Source organism: Mizuhopecten yessoensis, unplaced genomic scaffold, assembly GCF_002113885.1.
Source record: "Mizuhopecten yessoensis strain PY_sf001 unplaced genomic scaffold, ASM211388v2 scaffold11101, whole genome shotgun sequence".
Taxonomy (NCBI): Eukaryota; Metazoa; Mollusca; class Bivalvia; order Pectinida; family Pectinidae; genus Mizuhopecten; species Mizuhopecten yessoensis.
In genome coordinates, this window is record NW_018408880.1 from 1,596,640 (window position 1) to 1,612,919 (window position 16,280).

The following is a 16,280-nucleotide window of genomic DNA, read 5'->3' on the forward strand; positions in this document are numbered from 1 at the left end:
AAACTTCATTATAACTTTACCGAATAAAAATAGTTTGTTTTGTACATGTTCTGGCCATTTATCTCAATTTCTTGACATGACTGCTCAGAAGCAGAATATTGGTGTATATATACAGACAGAAACTTAGCTAGTTTGTTTCCTGGTAAAACAATTTTCAAAATTTTCAAAAACATATTAAATGTCCTAATATACATTTACCCTGAACTATTAACATTTAAGTACAGTAGATATTTAAGACAGCCTTTAAAAAACTTGCAGTCAATGAGGTAATTCCTCACATCTAATAATTCTCATTTTGTACATTTGACCTTTTGACCTTACAAAATAGTAACATTCATGCCTTCAGCACCTCAACAAGGAAGTCTTTGTTTTGACTAACAGTGTTGGGTTGGTGAGCTCTGCAGGGCTGAAGTTTTCAACATGTAGTCTGCTTAATGACAAACAAACTCACTTGTCCAATCAGGTACAATTTCATATTAATATTTTAATATCATTTTATTGAAGTTCATAACTAGTTTATAAAATTTTTGGAGACATTTTGTAAAAATATATTTGAAAGATTTGAGTTACTGACAAGCTGAATATGTCCAAACTTGTTAGATACACACCAAAGTTTCAAATTATATTTCTGAAATCAATTTTTAAAATGAAATTTCATAAATATCCAAACATTTACCTTTATTTCTTTTTTAGTTTAAATACCGTAGATATATATTTTGAAGACAACAGATGTTTAAAATATAAACTTTTAGATTTTCATGTCAGTGGAATAAATTATACTGAGTTTATTCTTACATTCAGTCTTACAAAATAATAGGTTTAAATTAAAACAAACATCCAAGATGAAAAATGTTCTTTATACCATTTTATCAGACTTATCAAAAAAAGATAAAACTTTAATTCAAATACTTGGTACAAATGAGACCAAATTGAATTGTGCAATGTCAGATTGATTTTTACAATTTTGCAATCAAATGGAAGTTGACTATACTTTATTATTACAAGATCTTTCCTATTGATAGAGTACTCCAATTTCAGCACTGTAGCTGTACAGGTGGTAAAACCAATGAAATCAAAATCTTATGTAACAAAATAAGGCCAATTCAATTAAATACACAAGTCTCATATTACTTACAATGCCAGGGATTATAAATAACACACTGTTATTACTCTTCAAGATATAACTCTAGCTCTCAAACACAAGACTGGGAATACGTTAAATAAGTACGTTAAATAAGTTAAGTTAATTGATGGCTGCAGGCAAACCTGTTTCTATGTCCATAGTCTATAATTAGCACACAATGTAAGCAGACTCAGATAATTTAGGTTGACCACATACATCTTTACATAAATTCATTTTAATAATAACATAATTTATGTCGCTCAATTGACACAAAGTTGCCGATAGCTATATACAGAGATAGACTTTACAGGTTTCTGGCTTTGAGGTCCTGTTTGATGCCTTGCATTTTACAAAATCGGTGCCACAACCAGGATTTGAACCTTGCCCCTTGTTATGCTTAAGATTTAAACCTTTAAGAATTAGGGTAAAAAAAAATAGTAGCCTTATGAATGTTCATTATTAATACTATGTGAGGGAAAATTTAAATGAATTGCAACATCTACATTGTACCCTATACATAATGTATGTAAATGTAAATTTTATTTAATCTACAACAAATTTGAAACAACTTATATTAATCACTCTTGCTGGCCCGTATGTTAGCACACGCGGGATCTTTATGTGGGAGGAAACCGAAGTATAATGAGAAAACCAACATTGTCAGGCAGGTGACCCCATACCACAAATTCACGTCTGATCGGGGAATCGAACACTGGTCATCTTGGTGAAAGGTAAGGGTGTTATCTTTAATATAATAGCTTGAGGAATGCAATTGTGTTTGAAATAATTGGGTGCAATATGCTAATTCAAAACATTTCACATGAAGTGATGGGACATCAGTTGGAAATTCAAAATTGATAATCAGTTGGAATCAATTTGTACTATAAAATTAATGTGATTTAAGAGATTAAAATCAAAATAAGACACAGTAACCTGTTTTTAAATAAAGTACCATAACAGATACACTCATCCAATTCCATGCTCTGATTTTGTTCAATTTTGAATTTTAGATTTTGTCTTTGTATAATTCTTCTAACCTTCACGTAAAGTCTATAGACAGTTTTAAATCAAGGATTGCTTTTCTTGCAAAATGACAACAAATATCAGAACAACAGGTCTTAGCAAGTCATTTTTGTGAATCTTAGCCAATCATCGACCCATTATTACCGGGCACTCAGTTTTTCTATCCTCTGTATACTGTTCAATACAGCAAATGCATACCTGTACGTCAATGTATAGGAAATCTATACCTGAATACAGTGTAGGTACCCCGAACACCTTCAATTTTAATGTCTTTCTAATCTCTTTTTCTATGACAATTTATAATACAGGTACATGGATTTTTATTTTTTTTGTTGAATAAGAAATGTCAAATTGAGTCACGGGAATAGTTTGTCGAATAAATGCCAAATGGATTTTTAATGACCAGTACGCGATAATTCCTTTCAAATAACAAAAGTTATTGAACATCCTTCTGCTCATGTTACCACGTTCTATACATTGTGTATAGCGGCCTCCTGACTGCGACAGATATATTTCGTATGGGGCAATATATATATACAACCTTTAAATGTCTGCAGGAATTTACACCATACCGTTTCAAAGACTTTCATTGAAATGTAATTTGATTTAAAGTACAAAGATGTAATGAGTTAAGGAAAAGTCAAAAAAAAATTGAAGTTAAAAAAAATACTGGATTTAACTCATTCACCCCTGAAATTTTATAATGAACTACTCCAACCTTTGAAGTTGGAAGAGTTCAAATGTGTCTTCAGGGGTAAATGAGTTAAATACAACTGTGCTTTGTACCCTACATGTGTCTCCTTTTTTCATTTTTATAACAAGGCTTGTACAGTTATACAGTAAAACATTTTACTCATTCAGAAGTTATTTGGAAGTTTTTATACACTCGACCCCAGGCCCCGTGATTAACATTTGGTCAAGGTCATTGTTTTAACAAACTAGATATAGATCCTTCATTCAAACATACTTATGCCAATGACCCTTGGTTCCATGACTTTCTTCCTTACCTATTGAAAAGAACTTCTTGGATTTTGAACATATGACCCCAGTGACCTAGAAAGTGAGTCAAGGTCATTCATTTTGAACAAACTGAATTTGATAGTCCTTTACATTGGTAAGGGAAATACTTAAAGCTGTGAGCAATGTGCTAATTTGAGAAATGTTTAGTCAAGATAAATATAAGAGTGGAAATATATATGAAATATGAAAATTTCAAGGAAATGGGAAAAAGAAAGTGCCAATTTCAGGTTTGAGAGGCCCTGGCCATGGGCTCGAAGCGCATGCCCCCTTAGCAATATCCCTGCATTAGCATACTACAAACCATAACTACTGTAACTAGTCTGGTATCATAAACCTATCCCTTTAGCTTCCTTGTACTGTATAAAATCATTTGACCCTGTTACCTCATAAGTATGTCAAGGTCATTTGTTTAAACAAACTTGAAAGTCCTTCATGTCAGAATGCAAGTAGCCAAATTTTGGACTCTAGGTATTTTTTATTTTTCAGAAGTTGTTAAAAGTTTTAACTGTTATTTTACTCCTACTGGGTCAATTCCATTTATTTGAACAATTTTGATGATATTCATCACAGCATCGCTAGCTACTGGCCAAATATTATTACCCTTGACCTAATTTGTTTATATTCAGAAGTCGTTGGATGAAAATAAGAAGTGAGACCGTTGCTGAACCATCATACATGTGTATATATATATACCGGTTATCATATATAATTTGATGGAAGTATATGAGCAAAAAACCTTTTGGGCCAGATTCATTTGCTTATCACTTTAAATGTTTAACAAACAATTCCATACTATAGATGGCTATAATGTATTAATTTGGCTTCATGTGTCAATCAAAAAAGCTGAATCTAGACTATAGGAAACAGAAGCAAGGACAAAACATGCCTGTCATGGTGACAAACCATCTTTGTTCATTACTATTTACACTGTAATGAGAGAGATAGGTTATAGAAACTTAAATCATTCACCCCTGAAGATACATTTGAACACTTCCAATTCAAAGGTTGGAATAGTTCATTATGAAATTTCAGGGGTGAATGAGTAAACATTTCAAAATAGTTTTTTTTAAATGAGCTAGCTCCGAGAAAATAAAATGACTACTAGTAAACTAGTAAACTTGAAACTTAAAATTGCGCAAAATCCATTTTGCCTCCGCGTCTTATAACATTATTATACAAATGACCAAAGAATCCCAGAAAATGACCTATAACTTGTTAGCAAATTTTGTTCACCAAGATTCCTGTTAAATGTATCCTATTGGTTGTAATTTCCAGGTGTTAATCGCTATCTAAGTCAATAACACTAACCCTTGTGGTACACATAACAGGCTATTTCTGGTAACAATGGCACTCTTTTGTTGATCAGAAGTTTAATGTTTTTATAATTGTATCTTGTTTTATTGACATTAAGAAGCTTTGCAAATAATGGGGTGTTGATCAGGTTCAGGTTGAAAGATGGGACAGTTTGTCAGCGGAAGCTGAACTTTTCTATTCTTAACTTTAAATCTTTCATATGATCTTCATGTTTCATACAAATGTATTATTTTAAGCGATTCCCCAGACATTTTTATAATACCCAATTTTTAAGAGAAATTCGTAATATTTAATTTATCTTTAATTAATCAAATATTTAAGAATAATCATTGTTTTTTTTACTTAGTGTCTTTACTTAGTGCCTTGGTTTTAAACTACCAATATATTTTCATGTTTCTAATCAGAGATTTAAATTCAATTTCAAATTTCTTTGTTAAGAATGATCAGTTATAAAATGCTTTGTCCAGTATATACAAAACAGGGATGGGAGTCCTTAAAAATCTTGTTCAGTATACATGTATACTGGAAAACTGGGAAGGGTGTTTATTACGTACCAGAATCCTGCCTTATACTACACAACAGTACCTTAAATCTTATTCAATACATATACTTGACAACGGGGAAGGGTGTTGCCAAAATCTTGTTCAGTATACTTAATTGACAACAGGGAATTTCGAAGGGTGTTACGTACCAGAATCATGCTTTGTATATATACTTCACAACAGTACCCGAATTTTAATGGCAAAGATTTAATTCTGTGGAAGTTTAAAGTTCAAAAGAATCCCTTTGGTCTTGAACTGTTTACGTAGATGTCAACATATAAAGAAACATCCAGTAACTATATTGATGTAGCTATATATAGCCACCACACAGGTAATGTACAGGTAGCACAGGTGAACATTTTCATATTTAGAATATATTGGTATATAGTCAAACTTCCGTAAATCAGGGTACGATGATTGAGACTTCTCGATGTGTAGAGCTTATATATATTTACGGCAAAGTCCAGAATCGTTTTCCTTACTACATGTTATACTCTTTTCATGAATCAGACCTTTATGAGTCAAATTTCTTGCTGTTTCTAAGTCAAATCAAGGCCCATTCGTTATTAAAACAATGAAAATTACAACTACATTGTAATATATGCATGTGAAATATTCACTTGTTCAAAAACATTAAAATGTCCCGTGGTTATTTTTAACAGTATAGTGGCTTCGGAAATTTAATAGACAAAGAATTGTTGAATTTGATAAGAAATCCAATATCTATATTTAAAATTAAATGTCTTGCTTGTGTTTCATCACATTTTTAAAGAATCAAATTCAGTCTTATTTACAGGGTCTCGATATTCAATATTTGTGAGTCGATGTTTTGATTTTTTCCAGATGGTACCGGCCCACGAAGTTTGAAACATCGAAGTTTGACTGTAGATAGTGCTACTAGTCTGATCTATATTTTCATAGTAGGTACCAGTTATAAATTGAAGATGTTCTCTAGTCATCATTAAATCTACCAGCCCCGGGCGTTTGGCTAGTGCAATTGTACATTATACATCCCTGTGTTGGCTTTCCATTTTATCTGTTACCTTCTTATATTACATTCAAGCTTTCAATTTTCGGTCTAAAATGAAACAAAATACTACGAATATGACCTTAAACTTGAATTTATCATCTTAAATTTGCACTGATAGAGGTATACATGTAAAATATGATCCAGGAATTGGATGTTAGACATCAAAGTATCACGGATCATATCCCAGTCATGAGGCTACATTGTGTACCTGGGGCCCTTGACCTGTTGTTCAAAGCATTGTCAGTTTCACAACAACTTAACATTAAACTTTCATCTATTAAATCACAGTTTATGTTACAAAATATTGACACTCAAAACTAAAAATGTATCTATAAATTCAAAATACATACCAGAAACACAAAAAATAAGCAAATTTCTCGTTTAATTTCCCCAAAAACTGGGTTTTTGTTTTTGTTTGTTAAGACTTTGACTCAACGGTCCATGGTGTGTATGCTATACCAATCCCATTCAGTGATTTACTAAAAACAGATTCCCCGTGAATAAATCGGTATTGACGACCGGGACATTTCCTTCCTCTGTTGAATGGGCACCAACAATGGCTGCGTTGACGGCCAACAAAAGACATTTCCTAATTCACAGACGACACAAAATTGTACTACTATGTCACATGAATGCGTACCCAAGGGGGCCCGCTACCTGTTACCAACCAACTGAGCTCTCAGCAAGCTTATATACTCAAAGACCAGTTAGCTTGAACCCAAGAAATATTGAAATGTATCTTTAAAAGGACCATTTCCTGATCATGAGAATGACAGATATCCAGTAAAGAACATATATCGAAAATGTAATATACTATCTACAGTATGAGGTTATATAAATGATCAATAAATATCAAGCTGAAACATCTTTCAACAATTTTGGCAGGGTTGTACGCAAATAAGTGTTCCAACTCCTATTTACTGTTATATACGGCTTCTGTCAATCACCAAGGCAAATATTATAACACACACATACCAGAATCTGGAATTATTAATTATTGCAGACAGGACAATATATATTTAGAAAGAAGTCAAAGTCATGATATGGGAACAGGCAGTTGTTATTCTAAACAAATTTCCAAGATCTTAAAAGTCTTGCATAAATCAGTGTTTTCCCCAGGCTGTTTTTGCAGCATGGCACCATGCTCCTATAATTTCTTACCATGCTGCTATCCTAGATCTTCTCTGCTATATATTCATAGTAAATCTAAAGTTACCATGCTGCTTTAACTTTACATAGAGTGCTGCTTTAACAGCAATATTGAAATACCATGCTAAATCTTTCAAAACATTCTGGGGAGAACACTGTAAATAATATACCGTTGTACATATTTTCGTGGTATTTAATAATTTCTGCTTTAAACAATTGCGTTAAGTGAAGGTTCTATAAATAATATGTAAAGATTTCTATTGCATATATATTGTAAGTCAATTCGTTAAAGATTTAATCTGTTACAGTTTGGTAATGCGCTAAAATTTGAATCCCCTTAAATAAGTAATGTTACAGTAATTGACCACTATATGGACTTAAGTAATCAACATGAAATACGTCAAATCATTTCTTCTGTTCAAGTAAAACATAGTGTTGTCATTTTAACGAAATACATTGTCCGAACTGCCATGTTGTTGTTGCAAGTCACTTATGCAAATTAAAAAATGAAATCTGAGTTTTAAAAATTATTTCCCTTGAAGCACTGAATCTGTAATTTATCGTCTCAAGTGGCCGTGAGATCACTTGAAGATAAAAGTAGGAGAGTGACAATGCCAACAGATCTAGAGCAGCGAGAAATCTGTATCAGCAGACTTCTACTGCTTTATAGACTCTTATTAAAATTAGTACGTAGCAAGGAGATAGGCTAGAAATCATGAACGCTACCGAAAACTCCATAAAACCAACACACAATTATTCTGACTAAAATTAATGATGAATTTTGTATTTCATTAATCAGTTTATTGGCCTTATTAACGAAAAGTTGACAAAGTAAATTAATTGGAACATCGTTAAATCTCAGAAACAGACCTTCAACTTTTAACATGTTTCATTTTGAGTTTTATAATAACCGCTAATGCAATTGTGGTGGGATATTAAAGGCAAACCGAATTCTGTAGTAAAATTAATGTCCATCTTAAGTACTCAATACTTGGTATTACTATACACTTACATTTCATTTGGTAGCTTAGTCATTAAGGTTGTCAGTGGTTCAAATAACTTTTGAATTTCACAAAAACTTCTGGTACAATTTAAAAGTCTTAAAATTTAAAACTGCACAAGCCAAAATGATGCACATTTTGTTCGTAATTGAAAGTAATAAATAGAATATAAAGCCATACATGTCAAGATGGTACATATACAACTAACATCTAAAATAAGAAATATGTTTATGTTGTTAGATATCATTTTTGGAGTGTTTATAAATGTACATTATACATTTTTTATGAATTCTATATACATTGTATGTGGTATGTTTTCTTCCTTATTTTCATAATTTTCAAATTGGAATAAGTTAGTTCTCAAAATGTGAATGAATCCCATCAGAAACGCACCTATCTAGAACTCAAATATTTGTGTCCCAAAAATCGCTGACAATTTGTACTTACCGAACACTCTGTGAAGTAACTCTGGGAGCAGCCCAGAAAATCTGGCCACCCCTGGTAATCTTCGACAAGTCTGCAGGCTTCGTGCGCTCTCTGACATGCATCCTTGCTCGGCAACTCCACCTGTGTTTTAGCATTGTCACACTTCGGTACATACACAGAACACAAGAAGGGCTGGACAACCAGCCAACACTCTGGAGCACCTTGTAGACCCTTCCATAGCTTCAACTTCTGTTCAACTTCCGCAAGGTTCGAAGAATCACTGACAAATTCCAGTGTTGTGTAGTTGAATGGAATATTTGCCCCCAGACATTGTGTAAATGTTTTCGGAATGCACTCATTTACAGTTCTTGAGACATTGCAAACCGCACAGAGAACATTTTCCAGACAAAAAATGTTCAAAATCACGAGACTGTACAAAAGTTTTGTCAAATGACGATGGAAATTTTTAGAAGACATGTTTCACTGTCGATAAAATCATTCCTCCAATTTAATGGCCTAAATCATTTTCTTAACAAATCTTTTCAAAACAGCCGTTGATAAGCAGGAAAAATATGCATCTTCACACTTAAATTTATATATGTATACATGAAATAATGAATGAAATTTCATTAAATTTTAAACAGTTAAAAAATATAATTTACACTTTCAGCAGCACTTCAGGGTAATATACGATTCACAACATAAAAGTTGACATTAGAATTGATTTTAAGTTAAAGCACCATTTCGAAAATTATTATGACTTTTGACTGCATAGAATTCTAGATAATCATAAATAATTTTGTCACCATGGTAACTGGGATTAACGTAAACAGGTTCACGTTTTGTCCAGTCCACAAATTATTCCATTCCGTAAAAAGGACAATCACAGAAGTTTCTTTAGTCGTTGTCTTGACCATGGCCGAATTGGTCGTGTCTGCATGACAACCATATCACGGATGAATTGCGTCGGCCAAGCTTTATCAACCATGACAGTGACGGCTGGGCAATACCCTGGAATGGCCAAACTAGTTTGACCACCGGGCAATCACCAACACCTGTAATGAAATTTACAATGATGCAAACAAAGGGCTATCAATACTGGTCAATAAAGGATACGATAAAGGTATAAAGTTATCAGTTATTGTTCTGCTAGGACTGACTGCTAGGATTGACATCACAGTACTTTAACAGACTCTTACTTATTCTGTCCCCATATGGATATTTTGAAAATTGTTTGCAAAATTTGGAAAATTCATGAAATAAATGCATAACTTGATTTTTTTTAATTTTCAATTACTGTACTCCTATTTTTGTTCAGAGCATCCCATTCCGATTCCTTACTTGTTGTCTATGACAGCTAATTTTTTTTTTTTTTTAGAATATTTTAAGTTTCTTAAGTTATTCTCATTTTCCGGAATTTTGAATTGAAGAGCCCAGGATGTTAAATATATTTTTGGCAGGTAAAATATGGAAGATCTACCCAATGTTGCATTTAAGAATGTTTTATTGTATAGGTCTTACATACATTGCCATACTACATGTATGTTCTTCCCACTTTGTCTTTGAATGTAAGGTAATGAGATTGTACATACATGTTGTCCTTATGGATTTTGGACTTGTTTAAACTTCCTCTTGTTTATCATAATTATCAACAACATCATATAAGGCAAATTACCATCAAATATACAAGGGAAGTTACATCAAACTTGATGGCCATAAAGTCATAAAATAGAGAGCCTTAATTACACAAGATAAATACAGACACAATCATGTAGCCGTGTACAGGTTGATCCAGTCACTATACTAACAAAATCTGGTTTCCGTATTATTGCGATAAAACTAGTTAAAACATGGAAGAATGGGAACTTTAAAAAAAAATCTACTTATTTTATTCTTAATTGCCTCTTAGGGATGAGCACCCTTAATCTTGGTGAATTTTTAGAAAAGATAATTTTCATCAATTGACCAATACCCTACTTGCCTATTTGGGGATAGACTTACTATTAATTGGGGGTAGGCTTACTATTAATTGGGGGAAGGCTTACTATTAATTGGGGGAAGGCTTACTATTAATTGGGAGAAGGCTTACTATTAATTGGGGATAGGCTTACTATTAATTGGAAATAGCCTTACTATTAATTGGGGATAGGCTTACTATTAATTGGGGGAAGGCTTACTATTAATTGGGGGAAGGCTTAATATTAATTGGGGATAGGCTTACTATTAATTGGGGATAGGCTTACTATTAATTGGGGATAGACTTACTATTAATTGGGGGAAGGCTTACTATTAATTGGGGATAGACTTACTATTAATTGGGGGAAGGCTTACTATTAATTGGGGATAGACTTACTTTTAATTGGGGGAAGGCTTACTATTAATTGGGGGAAGGCTTACTTTTAATTGCAGGGTAAGCTTACTATTACTTGGGGATAGGCTATTACCCTGCACTGACCCATATCCACCCAAATCCTGCCATATCTACCCAGCAATAGTGTGCCATGCAATGATCTAGTGATAACTTAAATATCTAAATTCTGCATCTTGATTCCACTCAGTTTCCATTAATTCTTTTAACAGAATTTAACAGAACAACTAAGTGCACACTACAACATTTTTTAAAGTGTTTTTTACTTATTTTAAAAACTTTAACCATACATGTATATATATAGTTAAGTGGGTAGTTGTGTGATTGTTAAGACTTTTTTTTTTAGATTTTTACCACACTGTTGCATTTGGCAAGCACATTCAATATAATTAAGATATTCCATTGCCATTGTCAAGGGACTGCATTGGGGTACTGAAATTGGGCTACCATACCAATATATTGCAAATATTGTAACACAATTATTTTGTTGAAAAAGTATAGCATACAGCACAAATTTAGGCTAGCACTACACACAAATAGTTTTTCTTCAGTGTGCCGTGTACGTACAATCAAAACAAAACCATCACACCAAAGGTGTCAACCACGCGACAAAATCACAAGAATGTGTGAATATGACACATACATGATATTGTGTTGTGTACAATACACACCAACACAAAAAGACTGCTGCATGTCAAACTTAAAATTAGGTTAATTAAGAAAATGCAATCCATATAGAGAATGAAAGACTCAAACTTACCGCCACTTGGCTGGCTATGTAAATGTTGGGATTAATCGATATTATCCCACCACATGGTTTAAGCCAGCATGTCAATAAATGTTGATATCTCGCCAACGTATACCTGAATGACCTAAATAATCAATATCCTTCGCGTCACGTGATCAAAAATAAAGCTCTTCCGGTTTACGGGGGCGAGTCGTTTATCAATGAACTTATTACGACTTGATTTCCCCGTGTTATAAAAATGTGTTGCGTTTCTGCACTAAATAGAAATGTAGAGAAAATATGCGTCACTGATTTGATAAATTGTAATAAAAAATATTGGTTTTAAAAAATTATTTCAGGAGAAATTAATACTGATCATTCCAAAAAATATTTTCCCAAAACAAGATGTCTGCTCCCATGAACAGGTGCCCGTAAAGTTTGCACGGGAACAGATCATAGGTAAGTAACTTCATTTTGCGGTTGTAAAGCACACTAACTGTCACACGATCATTTAAACCCTGTTACACAGTTATGGTTGCAGGAGTTTGTTGAGATGTTGTTCATTGTATGTACTTTGTAACTCTGTTGAATCAAAGGGGCTAGCAGTAGCAACGATTTATAATATGGGATTAAAATAAAAATAGCGAGAAAACATACGTAACTGTACATAACATTTGGGTGGTGGTTAAGTTATGTGTTACGTATTTTTTCTCGCTATTTGTATTCTTATCCTATATAAATCGTTGCTAGTCCCTGTGGTTGGATGTGATAATATAAAATTATCGCAAGGTAAGAACCATCGACATTTTCGATGACGAAGTGGTCTAACTGTACCGACTAGGCAGATCATTGATGCGAGACAGTGGGCCGCTGACAAATCATGTTGTCTGGGTTTAGCCAAGTTTATCCTGCAAATTGGTGCTTTTAAAGATTTACACGTTCCCTGCAAATCTGCCACTTTGCCATGACTTTTCTTGGGGCACCTTCCATTCATCCCAGGAATTCAGTGCTTCATTCTACTAGAACATTTAATGTTATGTAATGTATATAGTATAAATTAACATTAGCACACAAACGTTTATGAAAAAATATAAAGGCATTGAAACGTTGCTCAAACGAGCTTTCAAATGATGGAAGATACTATGAATTAGACTGTGAATGATTTTCTCTTGGCCCAAACGATTTATGGTAAAATTGGCCCAAGGTAAAATCGGCCTCGATTTGCCCAAGTGAAATCGGCCCAAGATAAAATCGGCCCAAGATAAAATCGGCCCTATGTTTACATGGAATATACATAAATGTTATAATAACCCCTTTATTTGGGTTTCATTTATATATCAAACTCTGAACATATATATTTCAATTAATTAATTCCTTTCTGCATTTCCTTGTCTCACTCGCGAGTTCCACAAGGGGAGGTTACCTGTACTAATGTGATCGGTTATATACGTCAAGGAAGATAGTTATCATTTTGTGTGTAAAAAGGTCAAGTTTAATCTGAAACACTGACATTATTTAATTAGATTGAATTATTCGAATGATTTTGTTTGATATGATTAATGAGGAAGTTAGCCGATGCATACAGAGGCAGTGATGATCGAGGTACTCAAGAGTTAATTATGAGCTACTCAGCTATAACAACAGTCTGGTAGGCAAACATCATTGTTCGTGTAAGGCAATAAAAACAAAACAACACCAGTACGTAAATAAAGAAATCCTTTAATATATTTATTTAAATATAATTATACTTATAAATGTAGATATTCCATGTATTTAACATATAGATACATAGTAGGGCCGATATTTCCTTGGGCCGATTTAACCAAATACCGCCTTAAAACAAACCTAAAACATTTTGAAAAAAACGAAAAAAAATAAAAAAAATATTCTTGCACCATGCTAATGTGATATCTTCTTTGCATGAAATTTTACTCAGAACTTTGGGCCGTAATGTCGAGACGTATTGGAAATCCACGCAAGAAACGGAGGGTGTATGTGAGTCGTGAACCACCTTTTCCTGTTCCCATAGCAACTATCACAGGGGAGACTGCAAATGACAAAACATGGTTTTACTACACAGGAGAGTTCCATGGTAGCCATGTGGTAGTAAGACATTCTGGGGATGTTGATTTTCTTTACAAAATGGTGAGTGCAGTTGTATAGGCATCAATCTCAAACTTTACAAAAATAAAATCTCTGAAACATGTGTCCAATGTAGTTTGTTTGCTTATTTTATGGTTAACTTGTCACTAAATATATTTTTTTTCAGAAATTTCGGAAATAAAAATTGTGATCGATGAAACAATGTAATTCTGTATACAAGTAGAAAATATGTTATTATATATGTAGCCTTTTTTGTAATGAAAAGTCATTTGTTTCGTGAAAAATGATAATTTGATCTATAGATTGAAAACTCTTACCTTTATCGTCTTGAATCCTCCTCTGGGATATAAAGACACTATGAAAATTATCCTCCTCATGCACCTGTACCTATCCTTGTCTAGCCAATGTGCATCACCCTAAGTGAGGTTGAACTGACTCAACTAGCTCTGAGGTGAAAGGCGACGACCCGTCCCACATTGCTTTAAGTTGATAAAGTTTCCTTTTAACAAGTGGTATCCAACTGAGTGTGATTTTCAGAATGTGTGTTGTTGTTTCATTCTCAGGACCTGTACACGCCATCTCATTTTTTTCTGCTTGTTTCTAGATCTCCTGACAAAGATTTGACAGTCTGTACACAAGTTCTGTCAGTAAAATATGATTGATCTATTTTCGGGACCAGACAAAGATGTGCTAATTTTCACTGTTTGATTGCTCTGAAAGTTAAGGTCTGTCCTTTTGAGTAAAATATAATTATGATACATTTACAATCAATGTCTTACCTATGTTTTGTGTCCAACTTTGATGTTTCAGGGATTCTTTGGAAAAGGTTCTCTGTCCAAGAGCAAACCTGATTTCAACTCTCGTGCAAGGACCGTCAACATTCCAGACGCATCAGGGGAGACAACTAGAGTTAAACTTGCAAACAGGAGAAGGTATGATTTTGTATAGCAGTGTTTTAGGGAAGTTTGACCCTGTATGAAATACTAATAAACTTTTTCATGTCACTTCTCTTTTATTCCATTGCTTTTCAGTAACAACAAGACATTTCAGATTACAATTCATAACCATATTTATTAAGGTAGAAAGTTAATTCCTGTAAAATTAAAATTTATGTTACAGTTCACTAGCAGTGCCAGCAAATACTCTATCATTGTCCTGTCATAAGTCCAAGCCCTACTTTGTGTCGGAAATTATGTGTTGGACCCCAGGACTTATTGCACGATAAATACATATTGACTTCTACTGTTTAGAGAGAGAAAGGGAATGAAAAGGAGAAAGAGAACAAGAGATAGGGAATACAAGATACGATAGAGAGAGGAAAGAGATAGACAGACTGAGACAGATTAAAAAGAGGAGATACAATGCAAAAGCTAGAGAGAGAAGAGAGAAAGACAGACTGAGACAGATTACAAAGAAGAGCTACAATAGCTATAGAGAGAAGAGAGAAAGACAGGCTGAGACAGATTACAAAGAGGAGCTACAATAGCTAAAGAGAGAAGAGAGAAAGACAGACTGAGACAGATTACAAAGAGGAGCTACAATAGCTGGAGAGAGAAGACAGAAAGACAGACTGAGACAGATTACAAAGAAGAGCTACAATAGCTATAGAGAGAAGAGAGAAAGACAGGCTGAGACAGATTACAAAGAGGAGCTACAATAGCTAAAGAGAGAAGAGAGAAAGACAGACTGAGTCAGATTACAAAGAGGAGCTACAATAGCTGGAGAGAGAAGACAGAAAGACAGACTGAGACAGATTAAAAAGAGGAGCTACAATAGCTAGAGAGAGAAAGCCAGACTGGGACAGATTAAAAGGAGGAGCTACAATAGCTAGAGAGAGAAGACAGAAAGACAGACCGAGACAGATTAAAAGGAGGAGCTACAATAACTAGAGAGAGAAGACAGAAAGACAGACCGAGACAGATTAAAAGGAGGAGCTACAATAACTAGAGAGAGAAGACAGAAAGACAGACTGAGACAGATTAAAAAGAGGAGCTACAATAGCTAGAGAGAGAAAGACAGACTGAGACAGATTACAAAGAGGAGCTACAATAGCTGGAGAGAGAAGACAGAAAGACAGACTGAGACAGATTAAAAAGAAGGAGCTACAATAGCTAGAGAGAGATGACAGAAAGACAGACTGGGACAGATTACAAAGAGGAGCTACAATAGCTACAGAGAGAAGAGAGAAAGACAGACTGGGACAGATTAAAAAGAAGGAGCTACAATAGCTAGAGAGAGATGACAGAAAGACAGACTGGGACAGATTACAAAGAGGAGCTACAATAGCTGGAGAGAGAAGACAGAAAGACAGACTGAGACAGATTACAAAGAAGAGCTACAATAGCTATAGAGAGAAGAGAGAAAGACAGGCTGAGACAGATTACAAAGAGGAGCTACAATAGCTACAGAGAGAAGAGAGAAAGACAGACTGGGACAGATTAAAAGAAGGAGCTA

The 16,280-nt window shown here is 33.9% G+C and overlaps 2 protein-coding genes across 2 annotated transcripts in view; one reads left to right on the forward strand and one right to left on the reverse strand.

Moving 5' to 3' along the window:
* LOC110465760 (smoothened homolog) overlaps positions 1-11,882 on the reverse strand; it is a 29,446-nt gene extending 17,564 nt beyond the window's left edge. Inside the window, exons 1-2 of the mRNA XM_021521828.1 lie at positions 11,757-11,882; positions 8,650-9,683 (exon numbers count right to left, since the gene is read on the reverse strand). Coding sequence (XP_021377503.1) covers positions 8,650-9,105 — 456 coding nt within the window. The 5' untranslated portion in view covers positions 9,106-9,683; positions 11,757-11,882. The remainder of the gene's footprint in view (positions 1-8,649; positions 9,684-11,756) is intronic.
* The window catches only part of LOC110465761 (tRNA-splicing endonuclease subunit Sen2-like), a 28,174-nt gene that overhangs the window by 2,113 nt on the left and 9,781 nt on the right, over positions 1-16,280 (forward strand). Inside the window, exons 2-4 of the mRNA XM_021521829.1 lie at positions 12,083-12,182; positions 13,660-13,868; positions 14,637-14,758. Of these exons, the coding sequence (XP_021377504.1) occupies positions 13,674-13,868; positions 14,637-14,758 (317 nt within the window). The 5' untranslated portion in view covers positions 12,083-12,182; positions 13,660-13,673. The remainder of the gene's footprint in view (positions 1-12,082; positions 12,183-13,659; positions 13,869-14,636; positions 14,759-16,280) is intronic.